This window comes from Chiloscyllium punctatum, chromosome 8, assembly GCF_047496795.1.
Source record: "Chiloscyllium punctatum isolate Juve2018m chromosome 8, sChiPun1.3, whole genome shotgun sequence".
Taxonomy (NCBI): Eukaryota; Metazoa; Chordata; class Chondrichthyes; order Orectolobiformes; family Hemiscylliidae; genus Chiloscyllium; species Chiloscyllium punctatum.
The window spans coordinates 54,392,561-54,415,763 of NC_092746.1; the positions used below are offsets into that span (position 1 = coordinate 54,392,561).

At 40.4% G+C, this 23,203-nt stretch overlaps 1 protein-coding gene across 3 annotated transcripts in view; it reads right to left on the reverse strand.

Annotated features, from left to right (window-relative positions):
- mocos (molybdenum cofactor sulfurase) overlaps positions 1-23,203 on the reverse strand; it is a 258,546-nt gene that overhangs the window by 89,271 nt on the left and 146,072 nt on the right. For all 3 annotated transcript variants that reach the window (XM_072575582.1, XM_072575580.1, XM_072575581.1), the window contains exon 8: positions 21,815-22,249. In XM_072575582.1, coding sequence (XP_072431683.1) covers positions 21,815-22,249 — 435 coding nt within the window. The remainder of the gene's footprint in view (positions 1-21,814; positions 22,250-23,203) is intronic.

A 23,203-nucleotide genomic window follows, 5' to 3' on the forward strand; every position in this document is an offset into this window, starting at 1 on the left:
CATGACGCTGGTCAATACTTTAAGTGCTGTTCAATCCAGTGAAGTTTCTTGCTGGTGGCAGTGATGTTAATTACTTCTGAAGTCACCTACCCCAACACTTTATGCACAGAACACTAAATCCCAGCCTACGCATTGATTATGTAGATTTAATAATAGTTATTTCGTAGGTGTTTGTATCAGTACTCTGAAAATGTAGATACTTAATCAAATTCTGTAATTTAATGTAATCAAATTGTACTTAGCTTACGACAGCACAAATAAATAACAAACAGAATGAAAATATCTTTTACAACATTGGCAGATGTCTTTTTCACAAGTCCCATTTAGATGAGGCTTGCAATTGCAACTGAAAACAAAGTCTGAGCCTACCATTAGGTCAAACACAAGGTGTTTTGGTGGTCTGAAAAGGATAAGAGATCTTGTTGTACAGAAACAATAGAAGACTCTAGAGATGTAACTGTGTTGAGAATCAAGAGCTTTACTACATGGTATGAAAGAGCATTACCTGACGAAGACGAGATTGTTGTATTGACTATGATTAAACTTCAGAAAGCATCACCAATAGAGTTGTAAACTCATTACCTAAAGATAGTTAAATTCAAATTCAGTTTATAATAGAAATTCTGGAAATGCTATTAAGATACCTGGTTGCCTTGTTGATTTTATTCTTGTTGGATCAAGAGTTAAGAGTAAATTCACCTTCAATAAGCCAAGAAACATAAGAAAGCATTTAACTTGTCTTACCTCCAAAGCATCCATTTTTAATTTTCCCATAAATCTCTTGAGCTCAGGCCTCTCCTACATCAGGCATTTTGCCCTTGCAGTTTGTCATAGACCATCCCAAAGGGTGTCCAGCTGCAATGTTTTGCTGCTAGAACAGAGCTAGAAAGTGTTATTTGAATCCTGAGGACCTTAATTTCCTCAAATTAATTTGCCACTTTCATTCTCACTGACCCTCCTCCTCTATATTTCAGCCCATACGTGTTGTTAAAGTTTAGGATAATATTGGCTCATTTGTGATGAAATAGAGCATTTTGCCATGAGTAACCGGTAAATAGGACTCCTATGTCCACATTTGCAATGCTAAAAAAATGACTCACTGTGGATCTCTGAGCTTCATAAGTTGAAATATGAAACTTTTCTGGATATGCCAAAGTATTGCACTTTTTTTTCTAACTACTGCATTTGTGTCATTTATGTTTATAACTTAAGGGAGATAATGCATGAAAGCAAGATGCAAGGCTATTTACCACATTGTAAATGATTTAAAATAGATATTGGATTACATTTTTGATCCGTCTGATTTCCTGACAGAATTTGATTTACGATTGAATCACAAAGCTAATAAAGCTCTGAGTGAACACAAAAACTCCAAGTGTTTGCAATTAGTTTGCAAATTTGTCATAACAGGACTGAGGATGCATTAACTATGAGACTCCTGAACTAATGGCCCAGAATGCTGTGAAACTAGTGGCAACTGTAGAACCCAATTTACACATAAAACTTCAATAATTAAGACTGGAGCAAGTTGTGCATTAATTATTTCATAAATGAATGAAATATTTGTGCCATGGTGCTGTTTCCCTTCCTGAAACAGTGAAAAGAGAGGGCTGCTCCATCTTGATGTGCCCACAACAACTTCAAACAATTATGAATTAAAAATGACCATTGCTGTTCAGCTATAGAGCTGCCTGTGGCTGGAGCTCTGAACAGGTAGGAAGTTGAGGCATGTCTGAAGTGCTAGAAATCCAGTCTGCCTCCAGCCAGCTGGCCTGTTTATGATGCCAAGGGACCAAAGGTCAATTGGAAACTTCAATTAGATCTTTTAGAATTTGTCGGTTACTCACTTTAATTTACTACAGAAAAACGGAAAGAACTGTGGATACTATAAATCAGAAACAAAATAGAAGTTGCTGGAAAAGCTCAGTAGGTCTAGCCGCATCTATGAAGAGAAATCAAACTTAACCTTTCAGGTCTGGTGACCTTTCTCAGAATTGATGGCAGCTAGGAAAATGTTGGTTTATATGTAGAAGATAGGGTGGGGGCTGGGGGTATAAATGATAGGGGGTAGAGCCCAAAGAGAGAGAACAGTTTGATGGGCAAGAGAAGCGATAACAATCTGACTGGGAGGTGAATAGCTGTTAATTGAAACTGTGGCTGACAATACGTAGTGTGTAATGGCAGACAATGTGATTACAAGGTCTGGTGTGTAAGGTAGGGGGCTAGGACATGGGGAGTACAAGCTCTAAAATTACTGAACTCGATACTGAGTCCAGAGAGCTTCAGGGACGCAAGCAGAAAACTTGTGCTGAATTTCGCTGGAACACTACAGCAAGCCTGAGACAGAGATGTATGTCAGGGAACAGAATGGTGTGCTAAAGTGGCAGGCAACTGGAAACTCAGATGTTCTGCGAAGTAGTCACTCAGTCTACGCTTTGTTTCTCCAATGTAGAGGAGACCCACATTGTGACTAGATTGTGAGAAGTGCAGGTAATGCACTGCTTCACCTGGAAGATAAGTTTGAGCCCCTGGATACTGAGGAGGAAGGAGGTAAATGAGCAGGTCTTACACCTTCAGCGGTTGCAGAGGAAAGTACTGTGGAGCTGTGGAGGCGGAGGGTGGGGTGTTGGTAGTGAGGGAAGAGTGGACCAGGGTGTCCTGTAGAGAATGGTCTCTGCAGAAGGCAGACAAGGAAGGGGAGGGGTCTTGTGTCTGGTGGCGGCATCTCGTTGGAGGTGGTGGAAATGGCGGCTGAGGATCTTCTGGATCTAAAGGCTGGTGGGATGGTAGGTAAGGACAAGGAGAACCATATTGCTTTTGTGGGAGGGATGATGGGGTAGAGGGTGGAAGTACAGGAGATAGGTTGGACCTGGTTGAGGGTCCCGTTGACAACGGTGCTAGGGAATCCTCAGTTGAGGAAGAAGGTGGACATTTCCTAGGCTCTCTTATTGAAGTTGGCTTCATCTAAACATATGTAAAAGAGTCAGAGGGACTGGGAGAATGTAATGGAGCCTTAACAGGAGATAGGGTGGAAGAATGTGTAGTCCAGGTTACTGTGGGAGTCAGTGAGTTTACAGTGGATATTAGTGACCAGTCTATCCCCAGAAATGGAAACAGACAAGTCGAGGAAGGGAAAGGATGAGTCAGAGATAGACCAGGTCAAAGTGAAGGCAGGGTGTAAATTGGAAGTGAAATCAATGAACATTTCCAATTCCAGACGAGACACAGAAGCAGCACTGATGATATCATCTAAATATCAGATGAAGAGTTGTGGGTGAGGGCGTCACCGGACCTGAAATATTAACTTAGATTTCCTTTCACAGATGCTGTCATACCTTTTCCAGCAACTTCTGTTTTTGTTTCACTTCTATGTACATATGGGTGGCCCTTCCACCCCCAATCCAAAAAAAAGCTCAGCATAGGATGGTAACAGCAAAATGCCTGCCTGCAGTGCAAAGCTACATACATATCCGTCCACCTCCATGCTCACCCCTATACCAGGTGAAAGTTCATCTGTCGGAGACAAGGTCAGCAGCTTTGAACTATACTGATTATAAAAAACAAATGGTAAATATTTCCTTACACGAACACTTTAAGTGTGTTGTGGGATGGATTTCAGTGCATAAGATTTATATGGACAAGATCAGTAGATTGGAAGTCAGAGATTATCTAATTAAGTGATGAGAGTAATTCAGGCATGACACCACTATTTGTCTTTCACAGACTTTTTTACATAAACCTGTTTGCAAGCTTTATTTGTGGACACAATTGTAGTGAGTGACATCAATCTTCAGTATACAAGTAAAAACGCTCCTTTAAAATGCATCAAAAGAAACTAAAGTTTTTTTTTCTTCTCTACTATGGGTTTAGAATTTGGATAGCTATGGAAATCAACTATCGGGTCAATCTAGGCCATTGAAATAATTTAGTACTTGGATTACTTGCAGCAGTCAATCCTTTCATGTCCATATCATTAAAGGGAAATAGTAATTAGAATGATCAAAGAAGTAGGTCCAAATGAGCTTGTCTCAAAAATGTAAATGTCATATGACTTTCCCCAATACTATTTTAATGATAAAATGTCTTTATAATGTAGGTCTGTTAAATATATGAAATAACTGTTCTCCAAGGACATGAACATTACAAACATAGTCATTCCACCATATGACACTGTGGGAAAACTAATTACTTACATAATTGAATTATTTTATCAGACTGGATTTTTAATCAAACTGTGAAGTATTTCAATATACTTAGTGTTGATGTTTTATATGGTTTAAGCATACACGGAATGTGAAAATCACTGGCAAAAAAATTGCCTATTCTTAATTGCCCAGGAGCTTATTTAATCATTTCAGAGGGAAGTTAAGAGTCAAACATATTGCTCTGAGGCACATATATATACCAGGCAAGGTAAAGTTGGGAAATTTCCTCCTCTAAAGGATATCAGTATCATTTGGTTTTCACGACAATTGGTACTTTAAAGTTACAATTTTTTATTTAGTTTTCTTATTTCAGAATTCATTAGTTTAGCCCTCGAAAATTCTGAACTCTTATCTCTAGATGAATGGTTCAACAATCTGGATTGTTATAGTATCAAGGGTTACAGGGAGAAGACAAGAGAATGGGGTTGAGAAACATATCAGCCATGTTTGAATGATGGAGCAGACTTGATAGGCCAAATGGCCTCATTCTGCTCCTCTGCCTTATGGTCAGGCAAGCCACATGCTACTTATTAATGATTTCTCTAATCAACAATGGTTATAATGGAGACAGGCACTGAATTTACAGATATATTCATGTTTTGACACGTTAATATGGATGAAAAACCTTCTTATTTTGTCAGTCTAATACTACCCAATATTTTCTTTCCTTCCACATTTTATAATTTAACAATTTTTCAAATAAAAGTTAGACATCTAAGTTTACATATTGCTGCTTAAACTAAATTTATAATAATTTGCTTTGTTTTTAGATTAGATTACTTACAGTGTGGAAACAGGCCCTTCAGCCCAACAAGTCCACACCAACCCGCCGAAGCGCAACCCACCCAGACCCATTCCCCTACATTTACCCCTTCACTTAACACCTAACAATTCACCTAACCTGCACATTTTTGGGAGGAAACCGGAGCACCCGGAGGAAACCCACGCAGACACAGGGAGAATGTGCAAACTCCGCACAGAGAGTCGCCTGAGGCGGGAATTGAACCCGGATCTCTGTTGCTGTGAGGCAGCAGTGCTAACCACTGTGCCGCCCACCCACTGTGCCACCGTGCCGCCCACAATAATCCACCAGCAAACCTACTGGGCTGAACCTTACTATTTTTGGCCTAAATGTAAGTTGTGTCAAGTTTTTTTTTAACAGTATATTTCACTGTAACACAAGGTGAGATTTCTCACTTATCTAAATTGCCTCATTAACTAGCTACCCCACTCTAATGAAATTCCCCACATCTGATTCTAGCCCCTATCTTAGAGCAATGTGACTGAAACAATATTCAGTGGATATCCATTCACCAAAGGATCAGTGAGCCCAGTGCCCACACCATATCTGAAAGGTCACCATGCACGTGAGTGAGCACTGTCATTCTGAAGCTGCACTGTAGAGTGTCTGATATATAAGATATTGGATTTGGGAAAGATGATGCTGCAATTCTCCAAATGGGACCTGGAGTTGCTCGTGGACAGAGTGGTGCAAAGCAGGGACCACACTGCCATCGCCACTGGCACACCCCTGCCCCCCCAACAAAGCCCCCCCAACACCCCCGCGCGGCTATGTGTGCCTCTGTGCACTTCAGTGAGGAATACTCTCCTCAGACTTTGAAACATGGCTGCTTGCTTGCTGCATGTGTAGCATCATTACAGCTGCTAGAACACAAGAGCATGTGTGAGACTGACGTTTAGCAAGACAATTAAGTGTCTGACCCACACTAATCGATATGGGAAGGCAAAGTATATATAATGCATATGCAGGCAGGTCATAATTGACCTGCAATACATTCCTCTGTCACTTGTGACAAACCCCCATGGTACCTTCCCATGTAATTGCAGGTGTAACACTTGCTCATTCACCTCTTCCCTCCTCACTGTCCAAGGTCACATACACAGCTTCCAGACAAAGCAGCACTTTACTGCATTTATTGCTCATAATGTGATCTCCTTTACAACGGTGAGACCAGGTTTAAATAGAGAATCTGGATCGGCGCAGGCTTGGACAGCCAAAGAGACTGTTCCTATGTGTAATTTTCTTTTTTCTTAGTTTAAACACAGACTGGATGACTGCCTTGCAAAACACCTCTAATCTGTCCATGGGAATGACTGCCAATCTCCATTGCTTACCATTTTAAATGAACCACCTTGCTGTCATGCTAACATTTCTGTCCTGGGCCTGCCATACTGGTGCAATGAGGCACAACGAAAGCTCAAGAAACATGTCATTTTTCACACTTTACAGCTTCAAAATCTCAATATTGAATTCCACAACTCCAGAAACCGGCTGCATTATGTTTATTCTCCATTTCTCATTTTGTTTACTAGACAGGACTCTTTTCCCTCCATTTCACATTTTAATTTACACCTAATTTATATTTCTTGTTCTCATTCATCCTCCGCTGGCTTTGTCAAAAAGTATACTAAAAGACATGTTCAACACTTTTCTGTTCTAACGAAGAGTCAGAACAATCTCAAAATGTTAATTCTGTTTCTCTTTCCAGTCCTGCTGAGTTTCTGCAGCACTCTCTGTGTTTGTTCCATCAGTCATAGATGATGAACCAATTTTGTGATAAAGTGAAGCCTAATTTCATTTGCAAGAAAACTGGTTAAAGTTACAATTTGGGTAATTTTATTGCAACTCTTCGGTTCTCATTATCTATTAGACAATTATTTGTATACACTGTAACCTCTCTGTCTAAACTGTGAATACATTCCTCTTTTTAGTTATTAGCATTTTGTATGTGCTCCTTTTTCAATAATTTTCATGCATTACTTAACAGCTGGGAAGGAAGCTAAATGTGGGATATACTCCTGCATAAACTGTCTGCAAATACTTAGAACAGAATTCGGTGGAACTAAATGGGAATGTTTTTATTTGTGGTATAATCCAAAATCAGGAGCCATGCATAGTTATCAAAAAAATTCAATGGGAAATAAGAACTGTGATTAGGATGTGGAACTGGTTACCATTAAAAGTAGCTGATGCAAATAGGTCAGATGCTTTTAAACATAAAATAGAGCAGGATATGATGGAAAGAGAATAGAAAGATATGGTAAAGAACTCAGGTGATATATAAACAGAAGTACAAGATAGTGTAGAGAATAAACACCTGCAGAGACTAATTGGACCAAATGGCCTGTTTCTGGGCTTTATATTCACTACAGATCTAAGAAAGAATGTAATTGAAGTGTTTTACGAAAGGCACAGCACCGCTCTCAATTTCTGTTTTATTTCTAGAGCTCTTCCTGAGAAAGCAAACATGGTCAAAAGAACTGACAAATTACTTACATTAATCATAGCCTTCATTTAAATTGCTGCAGCTTCATCTTGATGCATGTTGTAAAATCTGAATTTCACAGGTGAATTAATTTTTTGGTTTTCTCCAATGCACTTCTGTAATGTTTTAAACTAAATGATGACTATTAAATAAATCATCGAGAAAAAATTAACTTAGTCTTTTGAAATCTTCATCACAGGAGTGGATTAATTTATGTGTCTATGAGATCTGTGCCAAGTCGATGTGTGTAAGTATGAGGTCTCTGGTAAAATTTTCCACAATGCAGTAAATCTATACACTATATATAACATATATAGTGTTTTTTAAAAATTCGATTTTTCAGCAAAGTAGTTGATTTTATTTAAGATTTATATGTTTGTTTTATTTCTAATTTGTGCAAGCTTAATATTAACTTTGGGTAAAGAAACGTAGTTTATTTTATATATAAGGTGTTATTGGAAGCTGCTTCTTTTTAAGTTTATAGAGTCATAGAATTGTACAGCACAGAAACAGACCCTTCAGTCCAGATATCCCTCCAAACCCTTCCTATTCATATACCCATCCAGATGTCTTTTAAATGTTGCAATTGTACGAGCCTCCACCAGTTCTTCTGGCAGCCCATTCCATACACGCACCATCCTCTGCATGAAAAAGTTGCCTCTTAGGTGTCTTTTATATCTTTCCCCTCTCACCCTAAACCATGCCCTCTTGTTCTGGACTCCCCTACCCCAGAGAAAAGACTTTGTCTATTTATCCTATCCATTCCCTCATAACTTTATAAACCTCAAAAGGTCACCTCTCAACTTCTGATGCTCCAGGGAAAACAGGCCTAGCCCATTCAACCTCTCCCTATAGCTCAAATCCTCCGACCCTGGCAACATCCTTGTAAATCTTTTCTGAACCCTTTCAAGTTTCACAACATCCTTCCAATAGAAGGAGACCAGAATTGCATGCAATATTCCAAAAGTGGTCTAACCAATATCCTGTACAGCCGCAACATGACCTCCCAACTCCTGTACTTAATACTCTGACCAATAAAGGAAAGCATACCAAATGCCTTCTTCACTATCCTATCTACCTGCAACTCCACTTTCAAGGAGCAATGAACCTGTACTCTTTGTTCCCTAGGACCTTACCATTAATGACATTGAGAGCATTTAAGAGACACAGAGTTAGATGGCTAATAGATTTAGAGAAGTGATTACACAACAGAATCAGTCAGATAGTTGGATAACTGTCAGGAAAGAGAAGAAGATAGTTCAGAAGACTCCTGAGGCGATTACCTTTTCAAACAGATGTTCAAGTGTGGATACTATTGAAAAGGATAGTCTCTCAGAGAAAAACAGAAGACAGTCAGATCTTGGGCATGAAGAATGAAGTTAGATGGATTTTGATAAAATTTAAAAGAATAATTGTTATAGGAAACTCTCCTGTCAAAGGCACATACAGGAGATTTTTCAGCAGTGAGTGTGAACCTAGGATAGTATATTGCTTTCCTGGTGCCAGGATTAAGGATGTCTGAAAACATTTGAAGCATATTGCTGACAATGGGGATCTCTAAGGGCTTCATTCCTTAAATGGGGGATTCAAACCATGCAAGCAGCTCTATAAGCAAACTCGTGCAATGTTGTGTGCAAGATTCCAGAGAGGGCCCCTCATTCAAAAGGTATCAGTGTCTGATCGAGGGCTCCAACTTTTAGAAGACGACCTAATGTGAGCCAACCCTTGCCCTTCAGTGGTTTTCCACTGTCCCAACCCTTCTTCCTCCACACCCCACCAATCATTCATCTTTGACCTGAGATCCAGCAACAATCCTGGGCCTTGGGTAGACGGTTTGCTGGAAGCAGACATCACTTCCCCAGTGGTACTGCAATTCAGGAGAACTTTTTGGTTCTTCATTGTCTGGGAAGGACTGCCGCTTGCTTGTTAAGTACCTAAGTACCCACGGCTAGCCTTTCCAAAAAGGGGCATCACACTACTCTTGCCAGCTCTCCAGATGGCAACTGAGCTGCCTTCACCTCCTAACATTGCACACAGTAAATCTAATTAAGACTAATCATTTATTGCTGACAGAATAGGAGTAACACTCCACAGATGTAGTCCCATTAATTATGTCATTACTTAAGCTGATATGCAACTGTTCAGATGACATAAACATGAGGTGTTGAACAGAATTCAGCTCCAGGTACACTGATGAGATGCTGGTGATTTGTCACACAATTGACTGGAAAAACTACAGCTTCAAATAAACCTGAGGTGCAGCTGTAACAGTAAATAATATTTAAAACATAACAGATTATGGCTTTGAGAGATCAGACTCCGATGTCTTAAAATAACAGAGGGAACATAAAACTGGTGTCACTGAAGTTGATAATGATGACATATATATATTTCTGCAACATTTGAACACCAAAATATGTTCTGGCTTGTGCTCCACATGAAAATTTTCTTTTCAAATATAATCAATGAGATAGCTTTTACCAGCATGTCCTCCCAACTAATGACCACCTGTATTCAGAGTCATAGAGCCACAGAGTTATAGAGCATCATTGCTAATAATGAAAAAGCTTTGTTAAATTTCACTTATTTCACATCAGTGCAACAAAGCAGCAAAGTTAGATTTTAGGAAGATTTTTAGTATGCAGTAAGTATTGTTTGACGTTGCTATAGAACAGCTAAAAATTCAAATATGATCCAATCTCCTACAAGGACATTTAGCAGTAATTCTATCATTTTTTTCCCTTCTATGAAAAGACCAAATAAGACCATGTGATACAGGAGCAGAATTAGGCCATTCAGCCCATTGCACCTGCTTCACCATTCAATTGTGGTTGATAATGTTTCACAATCCTATGCTCCTGCCTTCTATCCGTAACCTTTAATCCCTTTTCTAATTAAGAACCTATCCATCTCTGTCTTAAATACACACAATCACTTGGCCTGCACAGCCCTCTGCAGCAATGAGTTCCACAAATTAACCACCATATGGATGAAGAAATTCCTCCTCCTCTCAGTTTTAAATGGTTGTCGCTTCACTTGAAGGCTATGCCCTCAGTGTGACTGGCTTAGGGATGGGTATTACACATCTGATTTTCATTTGAAATCATTAATCATCTCTGCTTGCAACACTCTGTTAGACCACAAGTTCCAAGTCATTACCACTCGTATTAAGAGAGTTCTTCCCAATTACATCCTCCTTGCTTATCTTCTCAAACCTTAAAACTGACTCCTAATCCTTGCATGATCAGCTAATTTAAGGTTAAGAACATTCAAAACTAAGAACAGGATTAGGCTTTTTGGCCTACTGGGCCTATTCTGCTATTCAGTAAGATCACAAACATAAAATGTCAGAAGAATCGTGGATGTAAGCGGGAAGAGATTGGTCAAAGAGAAAAAGAAATCAAGTCAAGGTAGGAAGAAAGCAGAAGCAGACAGAAATAATGGGTCTCTGCACGGGCAGTCCTTTTTGTGGACTTTGGGAAGAAGGTAGAAGAGGGCTATATGGAGTTGGGAGCTATAAGCTTGGAGGCTGGGGCCGGGGGGTGGGTGGCAATGCATACTACATGATTGTCAACACATCCACAAACATTCACTCACTCTACTAACAACATTCAATGGTAGCAGTGTGTATCAGTTACAGTTGCAGTGCAATAACTTATCAAGGCTCCTCCTACAGCACATTCCAAATGACCCCTAACACTTAGAAGGATACAGACCGCAGATGTATGAGAACATTATCATCTGCATGTTCCCCTCTATGCCTGACACCATCCTGAATTGGAACTGTAGGATCATTCCTTCATTGCCACTGAGTTAAAATCCTGGAACTGCCTTCTTAAAAGCACTGTGGGTGTCTCTAAATCCAAGAGTGCAGCCATTCGAAAAATCAACTCACAGCCACCTTCCCCAAGACACTTGGGGATGGCCCAGCCACTGATACCTACATCCTATAAATGAATAAAAAATCAGGTGCAAGTAAAAGAAAATTTAGATTTAAAATGGACATATTAACAAGATGAATAGTTTGAATATGATTATGACAACCATTGTTTTACAATGTGGCTTGCAGTGCGGTAACTCCACCAAGTCTCCATAAACATTTGATAATTATGGAATGTGTACAAACGGAAGTCAGTTCAATGGGATGGGGTCAATTTTAAAAAATAATTCATTCATGGCATGTAAACTGTGCATGCAAGGTTACTATTAGCATCCCCAACTGAATCAGATATCTGTCAAAATCATGGGGTTGTAATGGTAGGGAATTTTAACTTTCCAAACGTGGACAGGGCTTGTCGTAGTGTTAAGGACTTGGATGGCAAGGTATTTGTTAAATGCATAGAAGACAACTTTCTTATTCAATATGTGGATGAACCTCCTAGAGAAGGAGCAATACTTGACCTTCTGTTGGGAAATTAGGCAGAGGAAGCGACTGACCTGTCAGTGGGGTAGCACTTTTGGTCTAGTGATCATAATACTACTGGTTCTAAAATAGTATGGAAAAGGTTAGACCTGATCAAAAATTTAAAGTTCTAAATTGGACTAAGGCCAATTTTGATGGTATTAAACAAGAACTATTAAATGTTAATTGGGGGAGGCTTCACAGGTAAAGGGACAGTTGGACAGCGGGAGAGCTTTAACAACGTGATAGCAAGAGTTCAGAGACAATATGTTCCTGTTAATGTGAAGGGCAAGGCTGGTAGGTGCAGGGAATGTTGGCTGACAAGAGAAATTGAGGCTCTGGTCAAGAAAAAGGAGGCCTATGTCAGGTATAGGCAGCTGGGATTGAGTGAACACCTCGAGGAATAAAACCAAAAGAACTGCGGATGCTGTAAATCAGGAACAAAAAAACATAAATTGCTGGAAAAGCTCAGCAAGTCTGACAGCATCTGTGGAGAGAAATTAGACTGAATGGTTCAGGTCAAGTGACCCTTCCTCAGAATCCCTCCAAGAGGAATATATGGGCAATAACTGTAGGATATTTAAGAGGGAAACTTAGAGGGGGAAAAAGAGGACATGAGATAGCTTTGGCAAATAGTTAAGGAACATCCAAAGAGATTTTGTAAGTACATTAACGGCAGAAGAGTAGCTAGGGAGAGAATGATTTTATAAACCTCTATAAGGTCACCCGTCAGCCTCTGATGCTGCAGGGAAAAAAGTCCCAGCCTTTTCAGACCCTCCCTGTAATTGAAACCCTCCAGTCCCAGCAACATCCTTGTAAATCTTTTCTGCACCGTCTCAAATTTTACAACATCTTTAATATAGAAGGGCAATGAAAATCACCCTATCTAAACCTCTGATCATCTTGTATGTCTCTATCAAATCCCCTCTTAGCCTTCTTGTTTCCAATGAGAACAGACCCAAGTCTCTCAGCCTTTCCTAATAAGACCTTCCCTCCAGATCAGGTAACATCCTGGTAAATCTCCTCTGCACCTTTTCCAATGCTTCCACATCTTGCCCGAAATATGGCGACCAGAACTGTACACAATATTCTAAGTGAGGCCGCACTAGCGTTTTGTACAGTTGCACCATGTTATTGTGGCTCTGGAACTCAATCCCTCTACCAATGAAACCTAACGCATCGGATGCCTTCTTAACAGCACTATGAACCTGGGTGGCAACTTTCAGGGATTTATGTACATGGACTCCAAGAACCCTCTGCACATCCACACTACCAAGAATCTTTCCATGGACCCAGTACTCTGCCTTCCTGTTATTCTTTCCAAAGTGCATCACCTCACATTTAGATACATTGAACTCCATTTGCCACCTCTCAGCCCAATTCTTCAGTTTATCCAAGTTACCCTGCAACCTGTAACATTCTTCCACACTGTCCACCACTCCACCGACCTTAGTGTCACTGTAAATTTACTAATCCATTCACCTTTGCCTGCATCTAAGTCATTTAAAAAAATGCAGTGGTCCCAAAACAGATCCTTGTGGCACACCACTAGTAACCGGACTCCAGGCTGCAACAACTTAAAAAGATCAGCAGCAACCAGAAAGCATTCAACAGGTTGCTGAACTAGTATATTCTTCCTTGTCATTCAGAGATGAACTATGACTTTCCAAAACTGTAATCTTCAAAGGCAAACAAGTTATAATTCCAGCAGCTCAATATCAAAGTATAATAGACCATATATGTATAGGTTATATGGGTGCAGAAAAAACAACATTCGTAAGGATATTGATTAACTAATTAAAATGTGTGAAACATGCCAATTTCAACAACCTCAAGAGCCGAGAGAACCTCTCTTTTTACACCAGATTCCTTCTGAGTTGTGGTGCAAGGTCAACACTGAGATTTTCCAAGTCTCTAAGGACATGAATACATTCTGGCAACTATTTCACCAAATTTCCTTTTGTGCAATAAATCAAAGACTGATGCAATGGCGGTTGAAAATATTGACAATCATGTTCAGTGTTCCTTAAAAAATGGTATCCAACAATGCAACACTGTACACCAGTCCACCCTTCTAAAACCTGGGCAGGAAATGGGATGTTCAACATTCTCCTTCTCCTCACTAACCTCAGTTGATCAGTCTCACAAAACATGCTAATTATATTGTAAAATCCATAATCATTAAATGGAAAGCGACTTGCCAAGACTTTCAGATAGCTATGTTAAATCAATATGCCTATGGCAATGGTTTACCCTCACTGGAAGCTCTCACAAAGACAGATCCATATGGTTGTTTCCCTTGACACTCACGCTCCACCAAATGTGCATGTCGCATTAGTGAGCACTGGTGAAAAGAAGGACAAAAATAATACAAGAGCATGATCAACGAACAGGCAGATGGTTCTGTCTGCATGAAGAAGGGCAAAGAATTTTGCACAACCACATGGGTTCATGGAAAACTCATGAAAAGACACAACTGCCATTGTGTCAAGCCTAGGGCATATGACATTGAAATAAGCAATGGCCAATTCCTGAGAAGAAACAGATGGCATATACAAATTGCATATCATCAACTACCTGTACAGAAGACCATGACCTAGATTCTAAGATGTCATGCCAAACCACACATTGAAAAGAAGTACAGGAATAGGCTATTCGCCCTACCATTCAATATGATCACAGCTGACCCCATCTCAATGTTAACTCCCACTCCCTCCCCATACCACTCAACACCTACAACCCCTAGAAATCTGTTTCTTTAATATATTCAGTGACTTTCAACATATTCAACACCACACATCTTTAATAAAATAACACTCATGAATCTTGATGACAGTTAACACACCTCAGAATGAAGTTGCATTGCCAGATCCTGATAATGGCATATAGACTAGATGTGGTGTGTGAAAATCCACCAAGTATGAAAGTTTGACATGGATAGAGAGAATGGGCTGAATGTTACACTTGTTTGGCTAAACCCAAGTTGTGTCAACTGTTTTGGAGGGTTTTTTTCCACAGGTCCTGGGAAGTTTTCTTGCGATATCTCACTAAATTCATCACACCAATTACCTACCACACCCCATGGCATGTTTTTGCCCCATCTTATTATGGCCATTCTGCGACCAATTCACTATTCAGCAGATATCTACTAAAGACCAATAGCCATCATGCCCATGCCATCCTTAAAAGGCTTCTTAGATTAAGCAATGACAATCCAGTGTTGCTCCTCACCAATGTCAGCCCCAAAATCAGGCTGCCCACAGCACATAGTTAGAATGGCTAATGCTCCATTGCACAACCTCATTTCCTCTCTCTAATTCCTTTTTAACCATCATGACACACACTTTACCTGTCCGTATTGCATTCTGTAGGATGAGATGCAGGAGTATGGTAGATTATTCAGCCACTTGGGTCTGCTCTGTCATTCAATGAGATCATGGTTGATATGACATTCAACTTCATTTTCCTGCCATTTTCTAGAACGAATGGTTACCTTGCAGATTAAAAATATGTCTATCTCAGCCTTGAATATACTTGTCTGAACACCCTCTAAATCAGCGCTAGGCTACTGCAGACCCACATCTTGTCAATGTCCAATGGGGAATATTACTTGCCAGCAAGCAATTGAACAACTCCAAACGAAAGCTTTTATTTGCAGAAGATCTCTTAGGAGATCTTCACTTAGAGTCATAGAGTCATAGAGATGTACAGCATGGAAACAGACCCTTCGGTCCAACCCATCCATGCCGACCAGATATCCCAACCCAATCTAGTCCCACCTGCCAGCATCCGGCCCATATCCCTCCAAACCCTACCTTTCATATACCCATCCAAATGCCTCTTAAATGTTGCAATTGTACCAGCCTCCACCACATCCTCCAGCAGTTCATTCCATACACGTACCACCTCTGCGTGATAAAGTTGTCCCTTAGGTCTCTTTTATATCTTTCCCCTCTCACCCTAAACCTATGCCCTCTCGTTCTGGACTCCCCCACCCCAGGGCAAAGACTTTGACTATTTATCCTATCCATGCCCCTCATAATTTTGTAAACCTCTATAAGGTCACCCCTCAGACTCCGATGCTCCAGGGAAAACAGCCCCAGCCTATTAAACCTCTCCCTATGGCTCAAATCCTCCAACCCTGGCAACATCCTTGTAAATCTTTTCTGAACCCTTTCAAGTTTCACAACATCTTTCCGATAGGAGGGAGACTAGAAATGCACGCAATATTCCAACTGTGGCCTCACCAATGTCCTGTACAGCCACAACATGACCTCCCAACTCCTGTACTCAATACTCTGCCCAATAAAGGAAAGCATACCAAACGCCTTCTTCACTATCCTATCTACCTGCGACTCCACTTTCAAGGAGCTATGAACCTGCACTCTTTGTTCAGCAACACCCCCTAGGACCTTACCATTAAGTGTATAAGTCCTGCTAAGATTTGTTTTCCCAAAATGCAGCACCTTGCATTTATCTAAATTAAACTCTATCTGCCATTTCTCAGCCCATTGACCCATCTGGTCCAGATCCTGTTGTAATCTGAGGTAACCCTCTTCGCTGTCCACTACATCTCCAATTTTGGTGTCATCTGCAAACTTACTAATTGTACTTCTTATGTTCGCATCCAAATCATTTATGTAAATGACAAAAAGTAGAGGACCCAGCACTGATCCTTGTGGCACTCCACTGGTCACAGGCCTCCAGTCTAAAAAAACAACCTTCACCACCACCCTCTGTCTTGTACCTTTGAGCCAGTTCTGTATCCAAATGGCTAGTTCTCCCTGTATTCCATGAGATCTAACCTTGCTAATCAGTCTCCCATGGGGAACCTTGTCTAACGCCTTACTGAAGTCCATATAGATCACATCTACTGCTCTGCCCTCATCAATCTTTTTTGTTACTTCATCAAAAAACTCAATCAAGTTTGTGAGACATGATTTCCCATGCACAAAGCCATGTTGACTATCCCGAATCAGTCCTTGCCTTTCCAAATACATGTACATCCTGTCCCTCAGGATTCCCTCCAACAACTTGCCCACCACCAAGGTCAGGCTCACCGGTCTATAATTCCCTGGCTTGTCTTTACCGCCTTTCTTAAACAGTGGCACCACCTCCAGTCTTCCGGCACTTCTCCTGTGACTATCGATGATACAAATATCTTACCAAGAGGCCCAGCAATCACTTCTCTAGCTTCCCACAGAGTTCTCGGGTACACCTGATCAGGTCCTGGGGATTTATCCACCTTTAACCATTTCAAGGCATCCAGCACTTTCTCCTCTGTAATCTGGACATTTTGCAAGATGTCACCATCTATTTCACTACAGTCTATATCTTCCATATCCTTTTCCACAGTAAATACTGATGCAAAATATTCATTTAGTATCTCCCCCATTTTCTGTAGCTCCACACAAAGGCCGCCTTGCTGATCTTTGAGGGGCCCTATTTTCTCCCTAGTTACCCTTTGTCCTTAATATATTTGCAAATACCCTTTGGATTCTCCTTAATTCTATTTGCCAAAGCTATCTCATGTCCCTGTTTTGCCCTCCTGATGTCCCTCTAAAGTATACTCCTACTTTCTTTATACTCTAAGTCTGTACCTGACATATGCTTCCTTCTTTTTCTTAAACAGACCCTCAATTTCTTTAGACATTCAGCATTCCCTATACCTACCAGCCTTCCCTTTCACCCTGACAGGAATATACCTGGATTCTTGTTATCTCATTTCTGAAGGCTTCCCATTTTCCAGCCGTCCCTTTACCTGAGAACATCTGCCTCCAATCAGCTTTCGAAAGTTCTTGCCCAATACCGTCAGAATTGGCCTTTCTCCAATTTAGAACTTCAACTTTCAGATCTGGTCTATCCTTTTCCATCATGATTTTAAAACGAATAGAATTATGGTCGCTGACTTTCCTCCGTTCCTATATCTGCCATCCATCACATACTATTATTGTTGCAAATTCCTCATCGCTTCTATCTGTCTCTCCAACCGATCCACTCGATCTGATAAGATTTGCATCCAACAGCATTTATGGCAGATATAATCCGCAGTAATCCTTAAACTCTCTTTAAACTCCCACATCTGCCTCCAATCAGCTTTCGAAAGTTCTTGCCCAATACCGTCAAAATTGGCCTTTCTCCAATTTAGAACTTCAACTTTCAGATCTGGTCTATCCTTTTCCGTCATGATTTTAAAACAAATAGAATTATGGTCGCTGGCCCCAAAGTGCTCCCCCACTGACACCTCAGTCACCTGCCCAGCCCTATTTCCCAAGAGTAGGTCAGGTTTTGCACCTCCTCTAGTAGGTACATCCACATACTGAATCAGAAAATTGTCTTGCACACACTTAAGAAACTTCTCTCCATCTAAACCTTTAACACTATGGCAGTCCCAGTCAATGTTTGGAAAGTTAAAATCCCCTACCATAACTACCGTATTATTCTTACAGATAGCTGAGATCTCTTTACAAGTTTGTTTCTCAATTTCCCTCTGACTATTGGGGGGGTCTATAATACAATCCCAATAAGGTGATCATCCCTTTCTTATTTCTCAGTTCCACCCAAATAACTTCCCTGGATGTATTTCCAGGAATATCCTCCCTAAGCACAGCTGTAATGCTATCCCTTATCAAAAATGCCACTCCCCTCCTCTCTTGTCTCCCTTACTATCCTTTCTTTAGCATTTGTATCCTGGAACATTAAGCTGCCAGTCCTGCCCACCCCTGAGCCATGTTTCCGTAATTGCTATGATATCCCAGTCCCATGTTCCTCACCATGTCCTGAGTTCATCTGCCTTCCCTGTTAGGCCCCTTGCATTGAAATAAATGCAGTTCAATTTATTAGTCCTACCTTGTACTTGCCTGCCTTGACTGTTTGACTCACTTCTGTTCTCAGCTGTGCCTGTCTCAGATCGATATCTTTCCTCACTATCTCCCTGGGTCCCACCACCCCATCTTACTAGTTTAAATCTTCCCAAGCAGTTCTAGCAAATTTCCCTGCCAGTATATTCGTCGCCTTCCAATTTAGGTGCAATCCGTCCTTCTTGGACAGGTCACTTCTACCCCAAAAGAGATTCCAATGATCCAAAAATGTGAATCCTTCTCCCATACACCAGCTCCTCAGCCATGCATTCATCTGCTCTATCCTCCTACTCCTGCCCTCATTAGCTCGTAGCACTGGGAGCAATCCAGATATTACTACCCTTGAGGACCTCCTTTTTAAATTTCTGCCTAACTCTCCGTAATCTCCCTTCAGAGTCTCAACCTTTTCCCTTCCAATGTTGTTGGTTCCAATGTGGACAATGATCTCCTGCTGGCCCCTTTCCCCCGTGAGAACATTCTGCACCCTCTCTGAGACATCCTTGGTCCTGACACCAGGAAAACAACACACCATTCTGCCTTTTCTCTGCTGGCCACAGAAACATCTGTCTGTACCTCTGACTACAGAATCCCCTAACACAATTGATCTCTTGGAAGCCGACGTACCCCTCGTTGCATTAGAGCCAGTCTCAACACCAGAAACTTGGGCTGTTCGTGCTACGTTCCCCTGAGAATCGATCACTCCCTACATTTTCCAAAACAGCATACCTGTTTGAAATGGGTATATCCACAAAAGACTCCTGCACTAGCTACCTACCTCTCTTACCCTTCCTAGAGTTAACCCATCTATGTGACTGTATCTGAGACTTTCCTCCGTTCCTATATCTGCCATCCATCACATACTATTATTGTTGCAAATTCCTCATCGCTTCTATCTGTCTCTCCAACCGATGCACTCGATCTGATAAGATTTGCATCCAACAGCATTTATGGCAGATATAATCCGCAGTAATCCTTAAACTCTCTTTAAACTCCCACATCTGACAAGAAGTACATATCACTGCAAAGGCCATCCTTCACAATCTACAGACCCAGAAAATAACACCGTCTTATGCCTCTACAAACACTGCCCCAGGTTAAATTAATAGCTATGGCTTATATTTTATGTTTAGTCAAGAGACTTATCTCCAAAAACATATAATCAAGAAAGAATCCACTATACTCACTACTACAGCCTTTCTGTTGGACAGACTTAAAACTACAATTAACTTATCTGATTCTGTGCTGTGAATTTTGCCCAACAATTCCTCTAAGATTAGTTCTAAATTTCACTGTTTGTTAATTTTCCCAGATTCACTCCGATGTCCAGCGATACACGAATTCAAACAGCAAAGGCGGTAACTGTGCAGGTTCTCTCTCTCTCTCTCTCTGTCTTCTGCACTGTCCTCACCATGTGCTTCCTTTGTCTGCTCTTCTCCTTTTTAAAACTGCTGATGTTTTGACTTTTTTTTCCCAAACTTCCAAAACAATGCAACAGCATATAAAACAGTAATTGCTGCTCCTGGAATTCAAGGAACATCACCTCCAACACCTAAAATACCTCAAAAAAAGGAGCAGCTCTTACAGCCAGAAATTTTTCCCGTCCTTTTATGTGGAGTGGCCGTGGTTTCCAGGGAGATTCCATAGTTTCCAGGTTCGATGGATGAGCCATGAGGAATGCAGGGATGGGGTAGGGAATGAGTCAGGGTGGGATGCTCCTCTTCGGAGGGTCAATGTGGACATGATGGGCCAAATGGCCTGCTTCCACATTGTAGGGAATCTATGAATAGCAGTACCTCAATAAAAATCTCACATAGAAAGTACTTTTAGGATACTAAATTTTACCCAGATTACCATTTTCCAAAAATATTTTATCATATTTGATTAACAATATAATCCTAAATCCACATTAATAGTAGAAATCATGTGTGCAAACTTATCATGCTGCATTTACATTATCTGACAAATGAATGGCGCTGTATTATCTTTTCCAAATTAAATGACTTCTGCAAATCCTTCGTCACCACTTATTCACAGTATCTGAAATTTATAATGTAAAAATTAGTGCAACTCCACATCATAGCTCTTGTTGGAGCTGCAACCCCTAGTATACTTATGGAAAAAAGATGAACAATATAAATATATAACATACACTTGACAATCTCCAGCAGCATTGATTTCTGTAAATCATACAAAATGGCCTTTCTCTCTCTGTCCTTTGTACTTTGTTTCCATGTCTCTATTTTTCTGTCTTTTTTTTCTCTCACTAATTTGTTTTTCATTTTTCTCTTTCTCTCCCATTTCTTTCTCCAGTGGCATTGTGTTATGTGGCAGATAAAGAAGCCAACAAATGTACATACTGTATTTGCGGTTGGAGTTGGTGTTGTGGATAAAGTGTAATCTTGAATGATCTGTTAACATTCGCTCTGCTGCAGTCACCTTTTTTTTTAACCTTTCCCTTCGATTCCAATAAGTTATTTCTCACAATTCTTAACTCCAGCAATAAAACTTTGTAAAATTTTTCTTTCAATTTAAAAGAGAACTAATGGGAGAAATCATGTACTACTACAATATTTGTGCACTACGATTACAAAATTAAGTTTTTGTGAGATGACTTCTGCTAGGGAAGAAGGATTCCTGTCTCTGCACAAATAACCTAACCGTGTTTTGTAATGAAGGCGAGCTCATTTACATAATTCTCAGTCAGTGTATGGTTCATGATGCGCTGTGAATTCAATAGCTGTAGTGTGTATAAAATACAGTCGTAAGTAGAAGACATCTGACAGTTCATAAAAAATTCATTTTTTGTTGTCAATTGTGGAGATTTAGAGGACTGTCATAATAGAAAAACAAAAATGGAGCGAATATGAAAGGGTGGTCATTTAAGTAAATGGTTCAATGAGATTCCTAGATTGACAAAACTATAAACAGTCCTTTTCAGTGAAATCTTTATGTCTGTATTAAATCTGTATAATAATGATCATTAAAACATGGCATGAATGGCAATAAAAAACCTCAAAATACTAAAACTTTTGCAAGGGAAAAAGAAAATTTCACACCCACCTCAACAGCAGCACAAGACTTGATTGGGTATAAGTAGATGTTGGTGAGTGTGAATGACTCACTGTCGTCGATTAATTTGGAAGTTTCTTGGTTTTCAACCAACTTGAGCTGATTATCTGAAGAGTTCTGAGATCGGGGAATCTCAATTCTGGCAGAATTTTGTGCTGCAGCAATTTCTGAAGAGATTTTGTTTGTTGTTTCATCTGTGCGATGTCCTGCCCACGATTCATCACGTCTTGTCATTGTTCCACACGTTTTAAGCATGGACAAAGTGTCTTTGTCAAAGCAAACTGGCTGCTTAACAAAACAACCAAGAATAAATTTTAAAAATTTTTGTGCATCATCAAATGTAGACATGTAGCCAAAGGATATTCGGACTGATCCGGTGGGGCGGCCGTCAATCAAATCCAAAGAATCTCCACAGACATGACCTGCCTATTGTAAAGAAATAAGAATATTTAACATTCTATCCATCAATTTTCATCAGCCACTATTTTTGTCAGTAATAATATTCATGGGCTTTGATTCAGATCCTAAGACACACAGTGAAATTTGAGTCAAAACAAATCTGGAAAGCTAGTCTAGTTTCAACCATGCAACAATTACAGAGTGTCGTAAAAAGCCATCTGGTTCACTCATGTTCTTTAGGTAAAGAAATCAGGCATCCTTACCTGGTCCGGCCTGCTTGTAACTCCAGACACACAGCAATGTGTTTGATGCTTCAATGCCCTCTGAAATGGCCCAGTGTGCCACTTAGTTCAATGGCAGTTAGGAACAGACAAAAAATACTAGTCTTGCCAGGGATGCCCTCATCCCACGCAAGAATCAAACTGAAAAATAACTGCCAGTCAAGCAGAGGTGGATGCCTGCAAATTATCCACAACTGGAGAGAGACCCAGGTCACAAATGAATGAGGGCAGGATGGAGGTACATGGAGGAGGCTGCAGTCTGGAAGGTGCATGGGAGACTACAGATTGAAAGCAAGATCAGGGAAATGGTTCCCAGCTGAACCCAACCCTTTCTCTGATACCTGGTCCCTCGATCAGAGATCTCATTCTTACAACAAGCACAAGCAAACTGCCAGTAAATAACACTTTTGATTCTCATGGAATGACAGCTCTACTCACGACTGACTGAATATCAGCAGAGGTACAATGAGGCCATCAACTGGGCCTTAACTACAGATAATACAGTCAACAACACCTTATATTACTTGTTGGAGACTGGGAATGTTTTGAAGAATTAGAGGCAATTTCATAGAAACTTACAAAATTCTTAAAGAGATAGACAGGTAGCGAAGAAAAAGATGTTTTCCTTGACATTTGAACCAGGGGACACAACCTCAGAAGAAAAGACAAGCCATTTGGAACAGAGGTGAGGAGGAAACTC